The 17,925-nt window shown below is 42.0% G+C and overlaps 1 protein-coding gene across 4 annotated transcripts in view; it reads right to left on the reverse strand.

Annotated features, from left to right (window-relative positions):
• The window catches only part of CEPT1 (choline/ethanolamine phosphotransferase 1), a 32,766-nt gene extending 14,873 nt beyond the window's left edge, over positions 1-17,893 (reverse strand). For 3 of the 4 annotated variants that reach the window (XM_005860026.2, XM_005860025.2, XM_005860027.2), the window contains exons 1-4: positions 17,278-17,296; positions 10,340-10,747; positions 7,668-7,815; positions 5,494-5,635 (exon numbers count right to left, since the gene is read on the reverse strand). In XM_005860026.2, coding sequence (XP_005860088.2) covers positions 5,494-5,635; positions 7,668-7,815; positions 10,340-10,678 — 629 coding nt within the window. In that variant the 5' untranslated portion in view covers positions 10,679-10,747; positions 17,278-17,296. Of the gene's footprint in view, positions 1-5,493; positions 5,636-7,667; positions 7,816-10,339; positions 10,748-11,352; positions 11,458-17,277 lie in introns of all 4 variants that reach the window. The other variant, XM_014534606.1, reaches the window with a different exon arrangement.
• Between the last annotated feature and the right edge of the window lie 32 nt (positions 17,894-17,925).

Here is a 17,925-nt window from a genome sequence, read left to right on the forward strand (position 1 = left end):
ACTGCACTCAGGTTTTACATTCATATAGTTGTTTTAGGATATTATCTATAATTTTTTGATAAAATGGGCAGAGTCCAAATGAGTGAATCATTGCTGAGAAAAAATACACGGGAAAACCGAAACTAAAGGGAAATCTTTGGTGTTCAATAATCCACGTGATAAATCTTAAACATTTACAGATCCAGATCCTATCAAGGCATTCGACAAGAAGTTTCCTCATTTCCAATGCACAGGAAGTGGATCAGACATTAATAGTTTTTAATGACTAGGAGGTTTTCAACTATTTATTCTTTAGGAGCAGGGGTGGGGAACGTCCAGCCCTCGGGCCATATAAGGCCCGCAAAATCATTTGGTCTGGCCCTGCCAAGGGAACCGCAGGCGGGACCTGAAATTCAATAAATCTAGGAGCTTTTTTCATAGCAACATAAATTTATATTAAGCGAATAATATTGAGCAAATGATGTTATAAATATCCAAATGGCCCTTGGCAGAAAAAACGGTTCCCTAGCTCTGCTTTAGAGGTTACCTGGGTAAGAAGGTGAACAGGATTTGTCAGACTACCAGTAGAATACATAGCCTATTAATTTTTTTTCATTTAATTATAGAAAAAAATGTAATAAAGTGAAGAAAAATATTCTACCTGCCATAATTATAAGTAATAAGAACTCTGGAAGTAATCTTTGTAAACTTAATGGACTCACAGAAAGAACCTTAGATGTCACCTAATCCCAAACTCTTACTTTATACATTAGAGAATGAGGACCATGAAGGTTTGGGCCTTGCCCAAGCTGATGTACAGAGGAGGCCATTTGGAGAGGACACTTGAGGCAAGACACACTGGCCTGAGTTCAATTTACTATAATTACTTTCTTTTTTTTTCCTCCTGAAAAGGTAACTTCAGAGTTGTGGGGTTTTTTTCCCTAGCCAGTCTGGCTCAGTGGATAGAGCATCGGCCTGTGGATTGAAGGGTCCCAGGTTCAATTCTAGTCAAGGGCACATGCCCGGGTTGCGGCCGATCAATGATTCTCTCTCATCATTGATGTTTCTATCTCTTTCTCCCTCTTCCTTCCTCTCTGAAATCAATAAAAATAGACTTTTTTTAAAAAACGAAGGTTGTTTTTTCTGAAATGATAATTTAAGAAAGAGTTCTATCTTAAAGATTTTTTAGGGCCCACGGTTTGCATAAATATAGTTCATTAAGGATTGTTTAGGGTTTCTAAGCATTTAATTTATTAAAATGATTCTACACAGACATCTACATGTTATACATTAAAAATACCTGGATACGGAGGGTTTAGACCTTAAGAGAGGAAATGTGAACTCTTGCATTTAATATAATCGACAAACAATTTAAAGAATATTTTACAAGTGTTTACAAATGAGCTTCAACTCATAATTCTTATCTTCTCCCATGGACTCAATCCTTCTACGAAGTTCTAGCCTCTAAACCTATTCCCTCCCCAGCCTTTCCTATCCAGGCTTATAATAACGATCCTGACGGGCTCAGCTGGCCTGGGAGGGTCCGATGAGCAGTACTCATCCACCAGCTCCACTTGCTCAGACCAGAAGCACCGCCAGGACAGGGCCCTGGGTACGGCTGTGGTGGGCACTGCTCCCTGCACAAGGCGGCTTTTACCTGTGACCAGAGTAAAGTGGCTCACACCGGCCACTCACAATACCTGATGCTGAGTGGAAATTAGTAATGGATGAATTAAATTACTGGGCCTCTTTATTCAAGGTACTAAGAGCACATTTAACAGGAACTAAAAATAGTGACATTAGGAGACTAAGGAAAACAAATTTCTAATTTGGCAAACATTTTGTTTTATAAGGTTATTAAAGGTATAGCAACCTGAATTTATGGTATATAAAAAGAAATCCTTGTGATTTTTTTCACACATGTGTGTAAACATCAAAATAAGATAATTAAAATAAGTATTTAAAAATAAAATTCCTAAGGGGCCTAAGGCTGCTTCCACTTTCCTCTGAGTAAGAAGAAGGGATTTAAAAAAATTTCTTTATTCAAACTACATTTGAGGGTTGCCCTTGCCCTTCCTAATTAAACAAAATAAACTCTGGGCTTTCTCCTCCATGACACAGACTTGGCTTCCTTAGACATGTTCCTCTGCTACTTGCTCTTGCAAAACATGTGAACGCCAGCATGGCGTTTTCAGAACTTCTTTAAAAATATCGTTATTACTCCATATACACTGGCATTTGGATAAATATCTTCTTAAATGTAAAGCATTGGCAGCATATTTCTATGAAGGCGGTAACTTACTTTTAATTTAAAAATATCAATTCAGCGTTGCCTTAATGTGAATGCAGGATTTCAGAAAATAGTATACAATTTTCCCAAATCAAAACCAATCCCTTATAATACTATTTAATTTAAATGGAGATGTTAAACGCAAACTGGCCTCAATATCTCACTGTAATTTTCACACCATTGTAAGGCAGTGCCAGTCGCTCCTGTCTTTACCCTACTCTCCTCTCTAGTCGACTTCCTGTGTATGCTGGGACCTTTTCCATTAAAAATTAGTGGGAATTAACTTTTACAAAATATAAAACCCTCCCTCCTTTGAGCCACGTTCTCTCTTGCTGCTTCCCACCACAGCCACCCATTCTGTACGTGGCCTGCGCTAACTGTGCGCTTACGTATTCCTTTCACGTGTCACCCCTACAATCTGGCTTCTGCCCACTACAGAGAAACCACTCTGACGGCCTCACACTGCCAAATTCAATGTACACTTCTCTGTCCTCATTTTGAGTTTTGGCAGCACTTAGCATTGTTCTCTTTCAAAATCCATTCCGGTATGCCTCCTCCTACTCGGCTGTTCAATTTCAAGGGCTTCTTTCTAGGCTTGCTTTCTATGTTTTCTGCTATTCTTATCCTATCCGATGTCTAAAATCGCCCATATACATCTTCTAGATGGAACTCTCCCTTCAAATAGGCTCCTCCGGCCTGGCCAGGTAGCTCAGTTGGTTGGAGTGTCGTCCCCATGCCAAGGTTTGGGGTTCGATCCCCGGTCAGGGCACCTACACGAATCCATCAATGAATGCCTAATTGAGTGGAACAACACATCAGTGTTTCTCTCTCTCTACCTCCCTTCCTCTCTCTCTCTCAAAAGGCTCCTTCTCCTGTAGTGCCTTCTCTACCTTCCATCCACCCACCTGAGAAGGTGATCTGGGAGCCATGCCAGTCTCCGCTCCCTCTCACTCTCCATATCCAGACAGAGATGTCCTACAGTTTCTACCTCTAAATCTCCAACCTCCCCCTTCCTCTTCCACAGCAGTCTCTGTGCGAGTTCATTCCTCACATTCACTGTGCTGATGCCTCCTAAGGGGTCTCCTTCCTTCTGTCACAGCCACTCCAATCCACTCATCAGAATGCTGCCAGACTGAGCCTGGTTAGGCCCTGCAAAGGTTCCCCACAGATCCAGGATCACAGCTCACATTTCTGGGCAGGACAAAGGCCCTGGATTTTCTGGGTCTTCTCCAGCCCTAGCTCCTGCCACTCCCCTACAGGCACCTGATGCGCTAATGATGTGGCGCTGCCCGCAGTTCTCCAAGTACGTATTTCGTCAAAGGAATACGCCACCAGGACAACGCTAAGGCTGGCGATCAGAAAGCTGTAAGAGCAAGTCATGCCCACAAACACCATCCATTTCCTCCTCCCCTGCTTCCAGGGCTTTCGCTTTCCTTCCCTCGGGGCTCACACCATATGGGTGATGCTGCTTTACTTAAAGGGGAAGAGAATACATTAGGGTAGGTGATAGACACCTTTTCAAAATAAGGGCCTGAAAGTTAACTCTGAGATCATACCAATGGAACACAAACTGTGTGAAATCCAGATAGTAAAAAGTACCATCACTTAATTAGGGCAAACCAAGTGATCGTAGAAGTCTGAGGAAAAAAACATTGGTACATAATATTTTCAAATAGTGCTTTTTAAAAATAGTATCAGATGCTCTGACTGGTGTGGCTCAGTGGATAGAGCGTTGGCCTGCTGACTCAAGGGTCCCAGGTTCGATTCCGGTCAAGGGCATGTACCTTGGTTGCGGGCACATCCCCAGTGGCGGGTGTGCAGGAAGCAGCTGATCGATGTTTCTCTCTCATCGATGTTTCTAGCTCTCTATCCCTCTCCCTTCCTCTCTGTAAGAAAATCAATAAAATATATATTTTAAAAAAAATAGTATCAGAAATTTTAAATATTTTCTGAGCACTGATCATTTTTAAACTGCTGGTGAATGCATAGTCTTCAATTGGACACTCACGTCCACTATTGTCTCTTATAATAAACATAACATCTTAAAATGGGCCTTAAACATGTTCTCTAAACCTCTTTATTTTAAAATTGAGACATGTCTCTTAGTTAATATCCAAAATATTAATAATTATTTAGTTATTGTCATAAGAACATCTTAAATTATATTTAAATAAGTTTAGCAGAAGTCATCTCAACTAAACTTGTAGGGAACACCTGACTTTCTATGCACTCTGTATTTTTCAAAACCTCAACAACTAAATTCATTATGGATCTAATATTCAAAACTCCATTAATGATTCATCTTAATTAGAGACTAGGTTAAGATGTTCTATCATTTACCATCAGATTTTTATTTTGACATTTCATGATGTATTCTGAGTCTTTTTTCAAGTTCTTTCTCTTTTAATCTTACACCATGAAAAAAATAAGAGATTAACTTGAGCCGTATAAATAGGATCTGTGATACTTAATTAAACACCAGTTGGTCAATTCCACCCTTAACCTCATTCCAAGACTGGTTTACTCATTAATATTTATGGATCACTACGCTGAACTATTCACTTTGAAGTTTGAAGGAGTTTTTGTATTTTATTTTTTAAATTCTTAGGCATTTTGTTGGCAGTAATAACCTATAAGGTGTGCTCATGTCAATCAAATTACCAAGAGTTTATATTTTTATAGATTCATAAATAAAACAATGTGAAAAGAATAAAACCTTATTAAGCTACGATATTTAGAAATTAGAGCTGCTCTTTGCTCTTTTTAAGTATCTTTTTCTTTCCTGAAAATGAATTTTCATAGATCAAAATAAAACACAGGCCCGGCTGGTGTGGTTCAGTGGTTGAGCGTTAACCTATGAACCAGGAGGTCCCAGTTCAATTCTGGTCAGGGCACATGCCTGGATTGCAGGCTCGATCCCCAGCAGGGGGCGTGCAGGAGGCAGCCGATCAATGATTCTCTCACATCATTGATGTTTCTCTCTCTCTCTACTTCTTCCTTCCTCTCTGAAATCAATTAAAAAAAAAATCAAAAACCAAAAAAACTGTGATAGAAGGACACATAATGGAGACCCTTAGGTAATAGCTAGAATAATGAGGGTTCTCAACTTCTTTCATTTACTAAACTAATTTTGTAATCTGACCAATACCTAATATTCAAATACCTATAAGCAACATTCTTGTTGCTTGAAAGATAAAACAAAATAACCATTAAGTGCTACTTACATTCCAAATCGCAATGTTCCAGAAACATATGTTTGCCAGTGCGCACAATAGAACATGAACGTCCCAGCAAAACAACAAAAGAACATCCAATCGGGATTTGTCCCCAGTTGCACCGCAATACAAGTTCCAAGAACCACAAACACTGCAAAAGAAAGATCACAATGAAACCTGGACAATCTGAGTAAAAAAACACTGAGCTGACCGGTTCGGCTTAGTGGACAGAGCATTGGCCTGTGGACCGAAAGGGCATGAACCTCAGTTGCAGGCTCCTCCCGGGCCCTGGTTGGGGCGAGTGCAAGAGACAACCAATCGATGTGTTTCTCTCACCAATATTTCTCTCTGTCTTTCCCTCTCTCTTCCACTCTCTCTAAAAATCAATGGAAAAATATCCTCGAGGATTAAAAAAAAAAACAGACACAAGAAGGCCCCACACTCAGCTGAAATGATTTTAGAGGAGGCAAAAGAAAGACATGCTGTAAATGTACAATCTCAGTTATCAATGATAAACAAGAAAGAATATAATCTTTTACATTATAGTTTACCCTGTAATTTCTTCTTTTTAAAAAAAAATATATTTTTACTGATTTCAGAGAGGAAGGGAAAGGGAGAGAGATATAGAAACATCAATGATGAGAGAGAATCATTGATTGGCTGCCTCCTGCACGCCCCCCACTGGGGGTGGAGCCCACAACCCGGGCATGTGCCCTTGACTGGAATCGAACCCGGGACCCTTCAGTCCGCAGGCCAGCGCTCTATCCACTGGGCCAAACCAGGTAGGGCTACCTGTAATTTCAATATTTTCTTTCTCTACACCAGCGGTCTCCAACCTTTTGGACCTCACGGACCACCAGTGGTCCACGGACCACCGGTTCGTGACCCCTGATCTACACACTTAGTAAAACCTAAGTTTTTGAAAGCAACTAAAATAGTTTAGCATTTTTTTTTTGGAGTATTCTCCCAACTTAGTGATAGTGTACTAATGAGCAGTAAAAAAAAAAAATGACAAGGCAGAGTCAAAAAGAAAGAAAAATTAGCCTGGTCAGTGTGACTCAGTTGTTAAGCGTCAACCTATGAACCAGGAGGTCATGGTTCGATTCCTGGTCAGTGTGGTCAGGGCACATGCCTGGGTTGCGGGCTCAATCCCCAGTGTGGGGTGTGCAGGAGGCAAGCTGATTAATGATTCTCTCTCATCATGGATGTTTCTCTCTCTCTCCCTTTCCCTTTCTCTCTAAAATCAATAAAAATATATTTTTAAAAAAGACAAGAAAAAGATAATTCACAAAGGGACCTACTTGTTTCAGATGGATAGCCGTCTTTTCTTACTTAGCAGATATCGTTACGGACTTCCCTATAAAAGTTTCGAACTCAAAACTACAGAGCCAAAATGACTATCACTTAAAATAAAACAGGATACCTATCATTCTGCTGTCAGGATACATAGAAACAGTAACTTTAACGTGCACCCACATCTTCAAATCTGAGTCCACGAGGGAAAACTATTGAGGGTTTTGTTTTTCTTTTAGAATATTCTCATTGCTATGCCAAATGACAACAAACCAACTAAAGAACTAATTAAAACTAAGTGTGTGGGTGGTGGTGAAGACTAGCTAGAAACTGTCATTTAGTTCCTAAATCTCTTGTTTTGCCCTCTAAAAAGGTACTGAGATATTACTTTACACACAGTACAAATAGAGACATATCACCTATAACCTAACTATAGTAACTCATCTATCGCTAGCACATTAGTGTGTTTTTCTAGTCCTTTTCTCATAGTTGTACCCCAAATCTACGATATAATTTTAAATGTCTGCAAAATATCCATCTAAAGACTAGGAATTTCCTAGTCTTCCACTATTGTACTCACATCTATAATTTATGAGATTTTTTTGATGATGACAACAATGCCCTAAGATTTTTAAAAATAACTGGTGCCAAAACAATAATACTTCCGGTTAAAAAGAACTTTAGTGGAAATTAATATAAATTCTAAATTTCCCAATACAGCGAATAATGAACAAACATTAACCAGTTTTACAGTTTTTTGGAAATACTAAAACATATAAAATCACCATTCTGATAACCATTATACCACCATAAACCTCCTATTTATTCTAACATTGTCACATCCCCTTTGTCACTATTAATCATTAATATTTAAAAAAAATCAATAGTACCTGTTGATAGTGAATCACAACCATGATCAAAAAGTTCTCCCAAAGGAGTACTACTATTGGTTCTTCTCGCCTGTTTTCCGTCTATGGCATCCAAAGACTGGTAGATGAAAAGGCCACACGCACAGGCAATATATGCCCACAGAGGTGCCTGCGCAATAACACAAGAAAAGCAAGACTGTTAAGACACACTCATTACTATGGTTGGCTAATATGCTTTATCTTCATTTTCCAGAGAAGCACTACTGGTTGGAAGCTCTGGGAGAGAAGATCCAGGTACTACATAATGAAAAACATTCTGAAACCATCCGAACTGCAAAAGAATTAAATTCCTTAATTAGTACCGGTGCTCAAGCAGAAACTGGATTACACTTCCCAGGGACATGACAGAAATCCCATGATCGATGAGACTCAGTAATTTCTACAAGATTCTTTCTAACATTTAGATTCTAAGAGTCAATGAATGAATAATGTAGTACCGTGTTTCCCAAATTGTATCTTTCAAGATGTTTACAGGTATTACATGGAAAAAACAACACCTTCCATGCTAAACTCATGTGGGAACCACTGGCTTAAACAAGTCCATCCTAGCCCTAGCCCATTTGGCTCAGTGGATAGAGTGTCGGCCTGCAACTGAAGGGTCCCAGGTTCGATTCCAGTCAATGGCACATGCCCGGGTTGCGGGTTCCATCCCCAGTAGGGGCGTGCAGGAAGCAGCTGATCAATGATTCTCTCTCTCCCTCTAACCTTCCTCTCTGAAATACAAAACAAAAACAAAAAACATACAAACTCAGTACAATTGGAAGGTTTTTACTGGAATCGACCCACTTCCCTGTTATTCTTCTGTATCTCTAAAGATGTGGGCAATCTGGAAGTAGCTGTCAGGACCTCAAGTAAGCTACTTGTAAAACAGCTCAAAGCACAGGTAATAAGGAATCCAAGGACAGCCAGCTGGTGTGGCTCAGTGGCTGAGTGTCAATCTATGAACCAGGAGGTCACGGTGCGATTCCAGGCCAGGGCACATGCCCAGGTTTTGGGCTCCATCCCCAGTGTGGGGCTTGCAGGAGGCAGCCGATCCATGATTCTCTCTCATCATGGATGTTTCTATCTCTCTCTCCCTCGCCCTTCCTCTCTGAAATCAATAAAAATGTATTTTTTTTTTTAAAAAAGAAAGAATCCAAGGACATACTTGTGGAGGAGGAGACTAGTTCATGACAGGTCCCGGCCTGACCACTGCAGGGCCTGCTGGCCAGGTCCAGATGGCCCCGGGCCAGAACAGAGGTGGCTTCCGGGAAATCCCCTCCTACTGTCAGCTGGTTCCTGGAACTGGCCGTTGCCCTGCCCCAACCGAGTGGGTCACACCCGAGTAACCCTCTCCATCCTGCCCTGTTCTACGTAAGCCTTTAGTGCCTGCCTTGGGAAACCGTCCCCCATCATATGTAAAGTTAGACTGGCTTGTGTTTTGTAAGTTTCCTGACTGATGTAAAGTACGATAGTTAAGAAAATGAGGAAAAACCAGAATGTGTCCATTCAATCTGTATGGACTGGATTTGTGTAGTTGAAGAGGAATTAAACTAGTTATTCAAGGATGAGGGGGAAATGAGCTCTGGGAAAAAAAATGCAACTATGAATTGATGAAAACAGAAAAGGATAGATGATGACAATATCACCTGTAAGGACAAATCATATGACATGACTACTTAGAAAATTGTTATTTCAAGCTTAAAACATACAAGAAATGTGTGGCCATTATGACGCATGGTTCAGGGTCACTTTTAACACCTTTAGTTGAGAACCACCTTCTATTTTCTTGGGTTCCGTGTGACCAACCATTCTGATTAGTATGGGCATAACACACATTTGGTTCTTTCCTCTGCCTAACTACCGCAGTTCACTTTCTGACAAGGACATTTTAAAACCAAATAAGTACACGATGTACCCACTCTGATGAAGGGTCCTGGTTTCAGTTTTGGTTTTAAGTAATGAGCTCAGAGGGAAACAGAGGAAGCAGCAGTAGACACTGCGTCTGAGGCGGCCCCGGTAGGGCGTCCCCAAGCAATCCCATGCTTCCTTTCTGAACGGCAGCCACGGCGGGACACAGAGCAGGGGAACCATGACATTGACTTTTTCTTACACTTCTCTCGCCTTTTAGAATCACAGAGATATCGGAGGTCTACCAGCCACATGTGTTTACGGGAGAGAAGAGCGATATTCAACAATCGCCCTGGAAGGAAGAGGACAACACTTTGGATATGACTGATGTACAGCGTGCACCTCGCTACTGCAGACTGCTCTCTCTGATTATTTTAAACTCTGCTAAGATTGTATTCAGCCATCCTCCCTCCCCACCCCCAAAAAAGAAAGAAAACTCTTTTTTAAAGAATTGAGATTTACTGATTCTAAAAGGGACGTTTTACGTATTAATCCCCACTAACATTAATTTACCTACCAGAATCAGAGTCCACCCTCTACTTATGGTTTCTCGTACCCATAGTGTATGAGGTGGGTTGCAGTAGCAAGTTTTATGAAAATATCTTACGTGGCAGGATATTTGAAAAGAGTTGGCAAGAAGTTGTTAGAGTATCTGATCTTTAGCTAGACTGACCTAGAAACCCGAATGACGGTGTTGCTGGTATGTAACACATGTGCGTCATTGTCATGAAGAAATTCCTTACCTGCTCTGTAGCTGTAGGGCAGTAAAAGACTAATAAGACTGTCGTGCAGATGTTTATGGACAGCCCGATGATGGTGATGAGGTTCGGGGCGATCCAGGAGGGGACTCTTCCCACGAGCCACTCCCAGTACCCCTGCATCAGGGGCTCCAGCAGGGACCGCCCGGCACTCTGGTATCTGTGCTCTTCCAGCCGCTTGAGCTGGTGCCTGGACAGCGGTGGCGTGGGCAGCTGAAACAACTTGTTTAACACACACCCTGGAGTACTCATGTGCCCGAAGCCCACGGGGGACTCCGCGCGCGCGTCCCCACATCGTTTCTTGGACGACCGCTGGCCACTCATGGACTCTGGCTTTATTTTATTCGGAGAGAATAATTTATCTTGCTTTACAGCTTTTTGTGGCTGGTCTTTCTCTGGGGGGGGGGGGGGAGGGGGTGGGGGGGGGGGGGTGTAAACAAAAGTTTTGTCAGCCATTATTTACATCAATGTCAGTAAATTAAAAAAATAAAAAGTCAAACTGATAATAGACTTTCAAACTGGGACCAGAAAACCAGGGGTTTGCTTTTCGTTTTAGTTCTTATTGATGGTGCTTCCTGTTCCCTTACAGTGTAACTTCAAAGCTCATGGTCTTTTTTTACCTCACTGCCTTCAGTACTATAATGGAACAAATCTTATAAGTGATCGAATCATTTCTAATACATGAAAACGGAGGTCCAAAGGCATAGCCCAAGAGCTAGCAAATGAGTATTTACATCATGGGTCTTAAACTAGATTTTTGTTTAATGCTGACAGTTGACATTTATTGAGCACTTACTATGTACGAAAAACTTAAAGCATGTTTTCATGTTTCCCATATTAACTCATTTAATCCTCACAACAACCCCCGAAGGTAAGGACTGTTAATTATACCTATTTTTACAGAAAGTGAAACTAAGGCAAAGAGGGGCTGATTTCCTTGTGAGGTCCAGACAAACACAGGTTTCCTGTTTAAGCTAAAATAAAAGATAAAACTTCTCACCAGTAGAAAAGGATTCTCTACAGACAGTATTCCAGGTGGGGGTCAAGAGCAATGAAAAGGTGACTTTCAGAGGACAGATGGTATCAGCAGTGTGACCGATGAACTGAGGTGATAAGGAAAAAGGCTACGTGAATTGGTGATGACTGTTCACAAAGGACTTTGAGTTTAATCCCTGAAGTACGTGACTCAAAACATATTAGAGATAACATAATTATTGTTATTAAGCAGTGTAAGAAAAGAATGACGTGTATTTTCAAGATTAATAGGATAGATATATATTAATCAGAATAGAGATAGTGAGAACATTTAAAAATTAGTATGGCTCCGTTGATTGGAGTATTGCCCATACAATATACAATGAAAGGTCACAGGTTGGATTCCTGATTAGGGCACATACCTAGGTTGTGGGTTCAATCCCTGGTCAGGACATGCTCGGGAGGCAACCGATCAATGTTTCGCTCTCACATTGATGTTTCTCTCTCTCTCTCTCTCTCTCTCTCTCTCTCTCTCTCTCCCTTCCTCTTTCTTTAAAATCAATAAAAGCATGTCCTTGGTTGAGAATTTAAAAAAAATAAATAAACAAACAACACTTAGTATGGAGACTTCAAAGGTTTGAAGTGGTGAGGGCCTAGAGTAGGTTGGTAAAAATGGAAACATGAAAGACAGTCAAATCTTTAAGTAATTTCTATTTAAAAGGAAGAGTCAAGCCGAAGCCGGTTTGGCTCAGTGGATAGAGCGTCGGCCTGCGGACTGAAAGGTCCCAGGTTCGAGTCCAGTCAAGGGCATGTACCTGGGTTGCGGGCACATCCCCAGTAGGAGATGTGCAGGAGGCAGCTGATCGATGTTTCTAACTCTCTATCTCTCTCCCTTCCTCTCTGTAAAAAATCAATAAAATATATTGGAAAAAAAAATAAAAGGAAGAGTCAAAAGAAAGTACTTGGGGACTAGAAGGAGCAGAGGAAAAAAGTAATCAGCAGAGACTTGTGGTCCTACTGTGAACAGGGGTTGGCAAGAAGAATCAGCTGGTTATTTGGCTTTTGGTGGCGGGTGGGGGATGAGAGAGGACCTGGGGCTGAGGGTAGGAAATACAGATGTGCACCTTTTAGGTACAGGTGTTTCAGACAAAATCAAATGACTGGGAGTTTGGGTACGAGATGAAAATATCGTTATCACTTTAGAAGCTAAAGTCTAGTTTAAGGCTAAAAAGTAGGAAAGTTCTCAAAGGGATTAGGTCTGAAGAGAAAATGAAACAAAGAACCTCGTGGGAAACTCACATTTAGGGAGCAGGAGAAAAAGAAGCCGTAAGAGACTTGAAAAACAAAACAAAACGAAACAAAAGGAATAATCTTCAGTGGTGGCATTGTACCAAGAGGGTGCACACTGATCTGGTAGAGAGATGCCCAGAACGCTCTGTGACATTCCCAGAAATGCCGCACCGCGGGACACAGAATGTGATCCGGGGTCTAGGACATCTCAACAATGGATCTAGTATCAAAACATGCCCAGGACTTCTTGCCTTTACTACCATAAGCAACAAATTCCAAAATTTCAGTGTCACAAAAAATCTAAAGTGGCATCCAAAATCACAGTCAGTCATGGAACTTGATAACTGTCTGCACGAAAGAGGGGCCACATGTTAAACCCGACAAGCTCAGGGGAGGCCTGCATGGTGGGCCTTGCGGACTCAGACACCAAACGTAACCACGCAGGATGGTCTGAGCATAGCTAACGGCAGGTCATGGTGGGTAGTCACATCCTAGGCCTGTAGCTTCCTTGACAGAAGTCAACCTTAACTTTAAGTGAGCTTGTCTACTGTCTTTTTGCATCTAAAATAACATCCTTGGAAGGTCTCCTTTTCCAGACTCCTCAGGGCACACCCACTGCAACAGAGCACAGACCACAGAACCCCTCATTGTTATCTTATTCCCCCAAAACCATCTCTACGTACAATAAATATTAATTGTTAACTATCCTATACTCACCAAAGTAAAATACTGTACGTGTCGCTATGGTTTACTCTTCATCCACTCTCAGAGATTCCCCAGCTTTGCTTTCTCCCACCTCCCAAATCTACTACCGATGAATTTCATGTATTCCCCCCCCGCCCACCTCCTTTGATTCTCATGTATAAAATAAGCAGCAAAACTACCATTCTCTGGAGCATTTTCTCAATCTGTTGAGATTTCGCTTCCTGGCAATTGTCAGTTTAAATTCATAAAAGTTCTCAACAGGTTTGGACATTTCTTTAGTCGACCTATGTCACAAACCAATTGATTACAACTGTAAGCAATACTTATATAATGTCAAACAACTGGTTACAAGATCGTTTTAGATCAAGTGACAGACTGATAACCACTGAAATACTTAGCTTTATAGTAAGCCAGCTTTTCTATAGTCAAACTTAGTATGCGTTTTTATATTTGGTATGCTCTCATGGGATTCCACTTAAAGCTGGAACAGAAAGTTTAGCCAACTTAACTTATATTTTATTATTATAGTATTCCATTCTCCCCCCCCCCTTTTTTAAAGGTAACATATTGAGGGTGCTGGCCCACTTCTGGCACTAACAGCTACAAGCAACCGATCCTAATGGTTTTAAGTTTGAGCGTTTGGCAGGACTGTATGATAAACTGATACTTTTCCTTCTGGGTGTTTTCCCTTGCTGACCTAGATTTTTTTTTTTAACCCTCTATTGCTCTCTTGGAAAAATCTACATTTTGACAAACCTTTCTAGATCTAGCCACTGTCTAATTCACCCAGGGGGGAAAAAGGCAAAAAGTTTTTGAACATTTCAATTTGGCAAGATTGTCTCTGTGAAGCTGTTAGCAACAAGATTGCAAACACACATTCAGATACATGTAGCCCCCGACATACTATGCTTTCAACACGAACACACAACCACAGAGGTTGCCCTCACTGCCACAGCCCCACCTCCCTCCATCACGCCTGAAATGCAGAGGCTATTGACAGGAAAATCATCTCAGGAAAAAATAGGAGCTTCTGAATTTTAGCAAATGAAAAGCATGCCTATTTCACGAGGGCAGGACAGGGTAGGTGACTACAATAGGAAGATCAGACTATATGGAGAGAAAGGAGACAAGGACGTGGGATGGCGATATGGAAAAGAGGAACGGATATGACCAAAAATTATTTCAGCCACGTAGGATTTTTATCTCAGCCAGGTCTATGGCCAAAGGATGAGAGAAAATATCATTTTCTTGCCACACTACAAGGAACTAAAAAAGAAAAATATGACTAAGAAAGAAATTAAAATTATTGCTGGCTAGAGAAACCTAGCCACCAGTCCTAAGTTTTTATGAGAAAATGGATCCCAAGTTCCAAATGCATCCGGCCAATCTCTCAGTGCAGTAAACAAGACAGACACAGTCCCAGGTCCCGCGTGAAAATAACTAAAGACAGGTAAACAAGCAACTAAGATGACACATTGTGATCGGTGCTATGACAAAAACAAAGTGTGGAGCCAGAAAACAGGTGAGGGTGCGCAGCGTGAATAAGGCGGCCGAAGTCTGGGAAGAGGCAGCATGGACACCAAATCCAAGAGCAGCAGAAACCATCCACAAAGAGGGAACCGGCCCTGAGGCAAGAAAAATCTTATCTCGTCCAGGCACCTTTGAGACCAGTATGGCTGCGGAGTCGTAAACCAGATGGAAGAGTTACTGTGGTGATCACTTCCCAACAAATACATATATAAAATCAGCATGTTGCACACCGGAAACCAGCATCATGTTCATATAATGTCATATAATTGTGTCATATTTTAATATACGTCATTCATCAAATGTTATATGTTAATAATATCTCAATTAACCCCCCCCACACACACACAAAAAGAGTGGAATACAATGACGTTTGAAAAGCCAGACAGTGCAGAGGGTTATGGTCCACAGCAAGGAGTTTTCATCCTGATGTTACGGAAAGCCGTCAAGGAGCTTATAAAGAAACCTGTCATTCTGTAGCACAGTCTACTTGTTAACTGAGGATATGTTTTCATAAATCATAATAATAAAAGTGAATGTTTTAAAGTAAAACATTCCCACCCCCTGGATAACACTGATCACAGGCCTATCTATAGCTACTGCAACCTCTCCACTTCTAATCAGCACAGCCCCCTCCTCTGCTATGACCGTTCACAGCACTTATCACACTCTAACCTTTTTTTGGTTGTTGTTACTGGTGGTGGTGATGGTGTTCTGGTCTTTCCCTACCAGGGCTGTAAGCCCTTGGAGTGCAGGGGCCATATCTGTCTTAACTTTTTTTCCCTCCAAGATCTCATAGCATACCTAACGTTAAGTAGGCCATTAGTTCTCATTTGTGGAACAATGAGCAAATGTGATTCATCTAGTATTTAATGATCACTTAGTGGTTCTAGACCTTGAGGAAACAGAAAGATTAAAATATGCCATCATGCCCAACCAGCTGAGTTATAACATGCTGTGAACAAACTGCTGTGGGAGTCCAGAGGAGGGGGCCCAGATGGTCTAACAGTAAGTTTTCTTTGGGCAGGCATGAGTATTTTTATGTGAAAAGTCCAACAAAGGGCCCTGGCTGGTGTGCTCAGCGGTTAGAGCGCCAGTCCATGCATTGAAGGGTGGTGGGTTCGATTTCTGGTCAAGGGCACACGTATCTGGGTTGCAGGTTCCTTCCCGCCCAGGGCTGGGGTGCATGCGAGGCAACCAATTGACGTATTTCTCTCATATCAGTGTTTTCTCTCTATCGCTCTCTCTCTCCCTCCTTCCTTTCCACTCTCTCAAAATCAATGGGAAAAACCCAACAAAGGTACAAAAATCTGAGATATTTAATGAATACCTTCACTAAAATTACACACAATTTGTGGACCTTAAATCTATGATGCAAAACATCTGTGCTTATAGCAACTGAGGATAATGGCATGCAGCCTACATTATTCCTGTGCTCAGCACTGGGGAACATCTGACACGCATCACACGAGAAAAGGAATCTCCATTGCTCAGCAGAGCATAAGGTAAGCTTACACAATACCCAACCTGCAGTGGGAGAGTCCAGAATTCCCTGCTCCCATGCCTAAGTGTGCCAAGTTTTGAGCTGCACTGATTCAGCAATATGTTTACTAGTACAACCTTTCACAGATACTGGTGACTACACAGCTCTTTCCAACCTTTATGGCACTCCTAAAGGAAAATTCTCATGGCCAACACAATTTGGGAGGCAGAGCAGATTTAAAAAGCAAGAGAGAGAGAGAGAGAGAGAGAGAGAGAGAGAGAGAGAGAGAGAGAGAGAGAGAGAGAGAGAGAGAGAGAGAGAGAGAGAGAGAGAGAGAGAGAGAGAGAGAGAGAGAGAGAGAGAGAGCGAGCGCCAACAAGATCAGTGGATATCATTCAGCATTATTTAACAAGTGATACACAAAACAAGCTAGCAAAAACAAAAGCCTTTTCAGTAGACTTGGAAGCAGAAACAGTACTGTGTGATACAATTTAGATCGACTGTTTTGCTGAAGTGAAATCTTGCATTCCTTAAAACCAGGAAACAACTTCCTCCGAGAAGGGGGGACAGGAGGGGAAGCAACAACCTAGCATTTTATAGATTTTCCTATTCCCTTAAAAACCACAGCACCGCATGACCCTCGGAAAGAGCACCACCAGCACTTTTAGCCGGCTTGAAGGAGTCCACTGCTGCCTAGAAAACACATGGCCAATGCAATAAAATGTAATTGGGGTTGTAAAAAAGTTTAGAGTTACATATCAAACACTTAATGGTGTTTATAATGTAAACTTTAAGAGAGATTGGTTGTGGGCGAGGAAGGAGAATACATTTATAAAACGATCGTTGTAAATATTCAGTAATAATCTATTAAGTGGACAACACATAAAGACGCCTCTGTCGGAGCAGGTTCATACAAGAGGCAGATTTATCTAACTTATTTCTTACCTGGAAGGATCGTAGAGACCAGCTGCACAGGGGGCTGTGGCTCATGTTCCTCAGCACAGACCACAAGTGCAGCAAAAGGCTTTACATAGAACCTCCCTCTCTGGAATTTTATGTGAACGGCATAAAATGCTGGAAATGTCCTCACCACAGCCTGACCGGTGCGGTCAGTCCATTCCATACACACACTCAACACATTCCTACTCGTTTTAGAGCAGGAACGGAACCGTTTCTGTTCCCCGCCGAGATGAGACGAGAATCGTGGTTGAAAGGTAACTAAGACCTTGCCTGCCGTCTTAATAGGCATTCATTCATGAACTGTGACTTCAAGCAAAATGATACGTTCGATCCCAATGATGCAAAGGGGCCAACACGCCAAGCCCCGAAGGGGAGAAGAGTGAAGGCGGCTACACGGAAAGATCCCATTCACCCAGCGCCCCTGGGAAGCCAGGCGAACCCATCCTGCCGAGCCCAGCGCCCCAGCGACCCCGGCGGGCGACCTCGGGGCCGGTCACTGCCCTCGGACGCTCCTCCAGAAGTTGCCGACCCAGAAGCGTGGCCCATCCACGAAGCACCGGTATCACGTTCCAAAGGGAAGGCAGCCCCGCCCGGCTCAGGGCGCACCGCGGTTCGGTGTCGACCCAACAGG

This window comes from Myotis brandtii, unplaced genomic scaffold (assembly GCF_000412655.1).
Source record: "Myotis brandtii unplaced genomic scaffold, ASM41265v1 scaffold131, whole genome shotgun sequence".
NCBI lineage: Eukaryota > Metazoa > Chordata > Mammalia > Chiroptera > Vespertilionidae > Myotis > Myotis brandtii.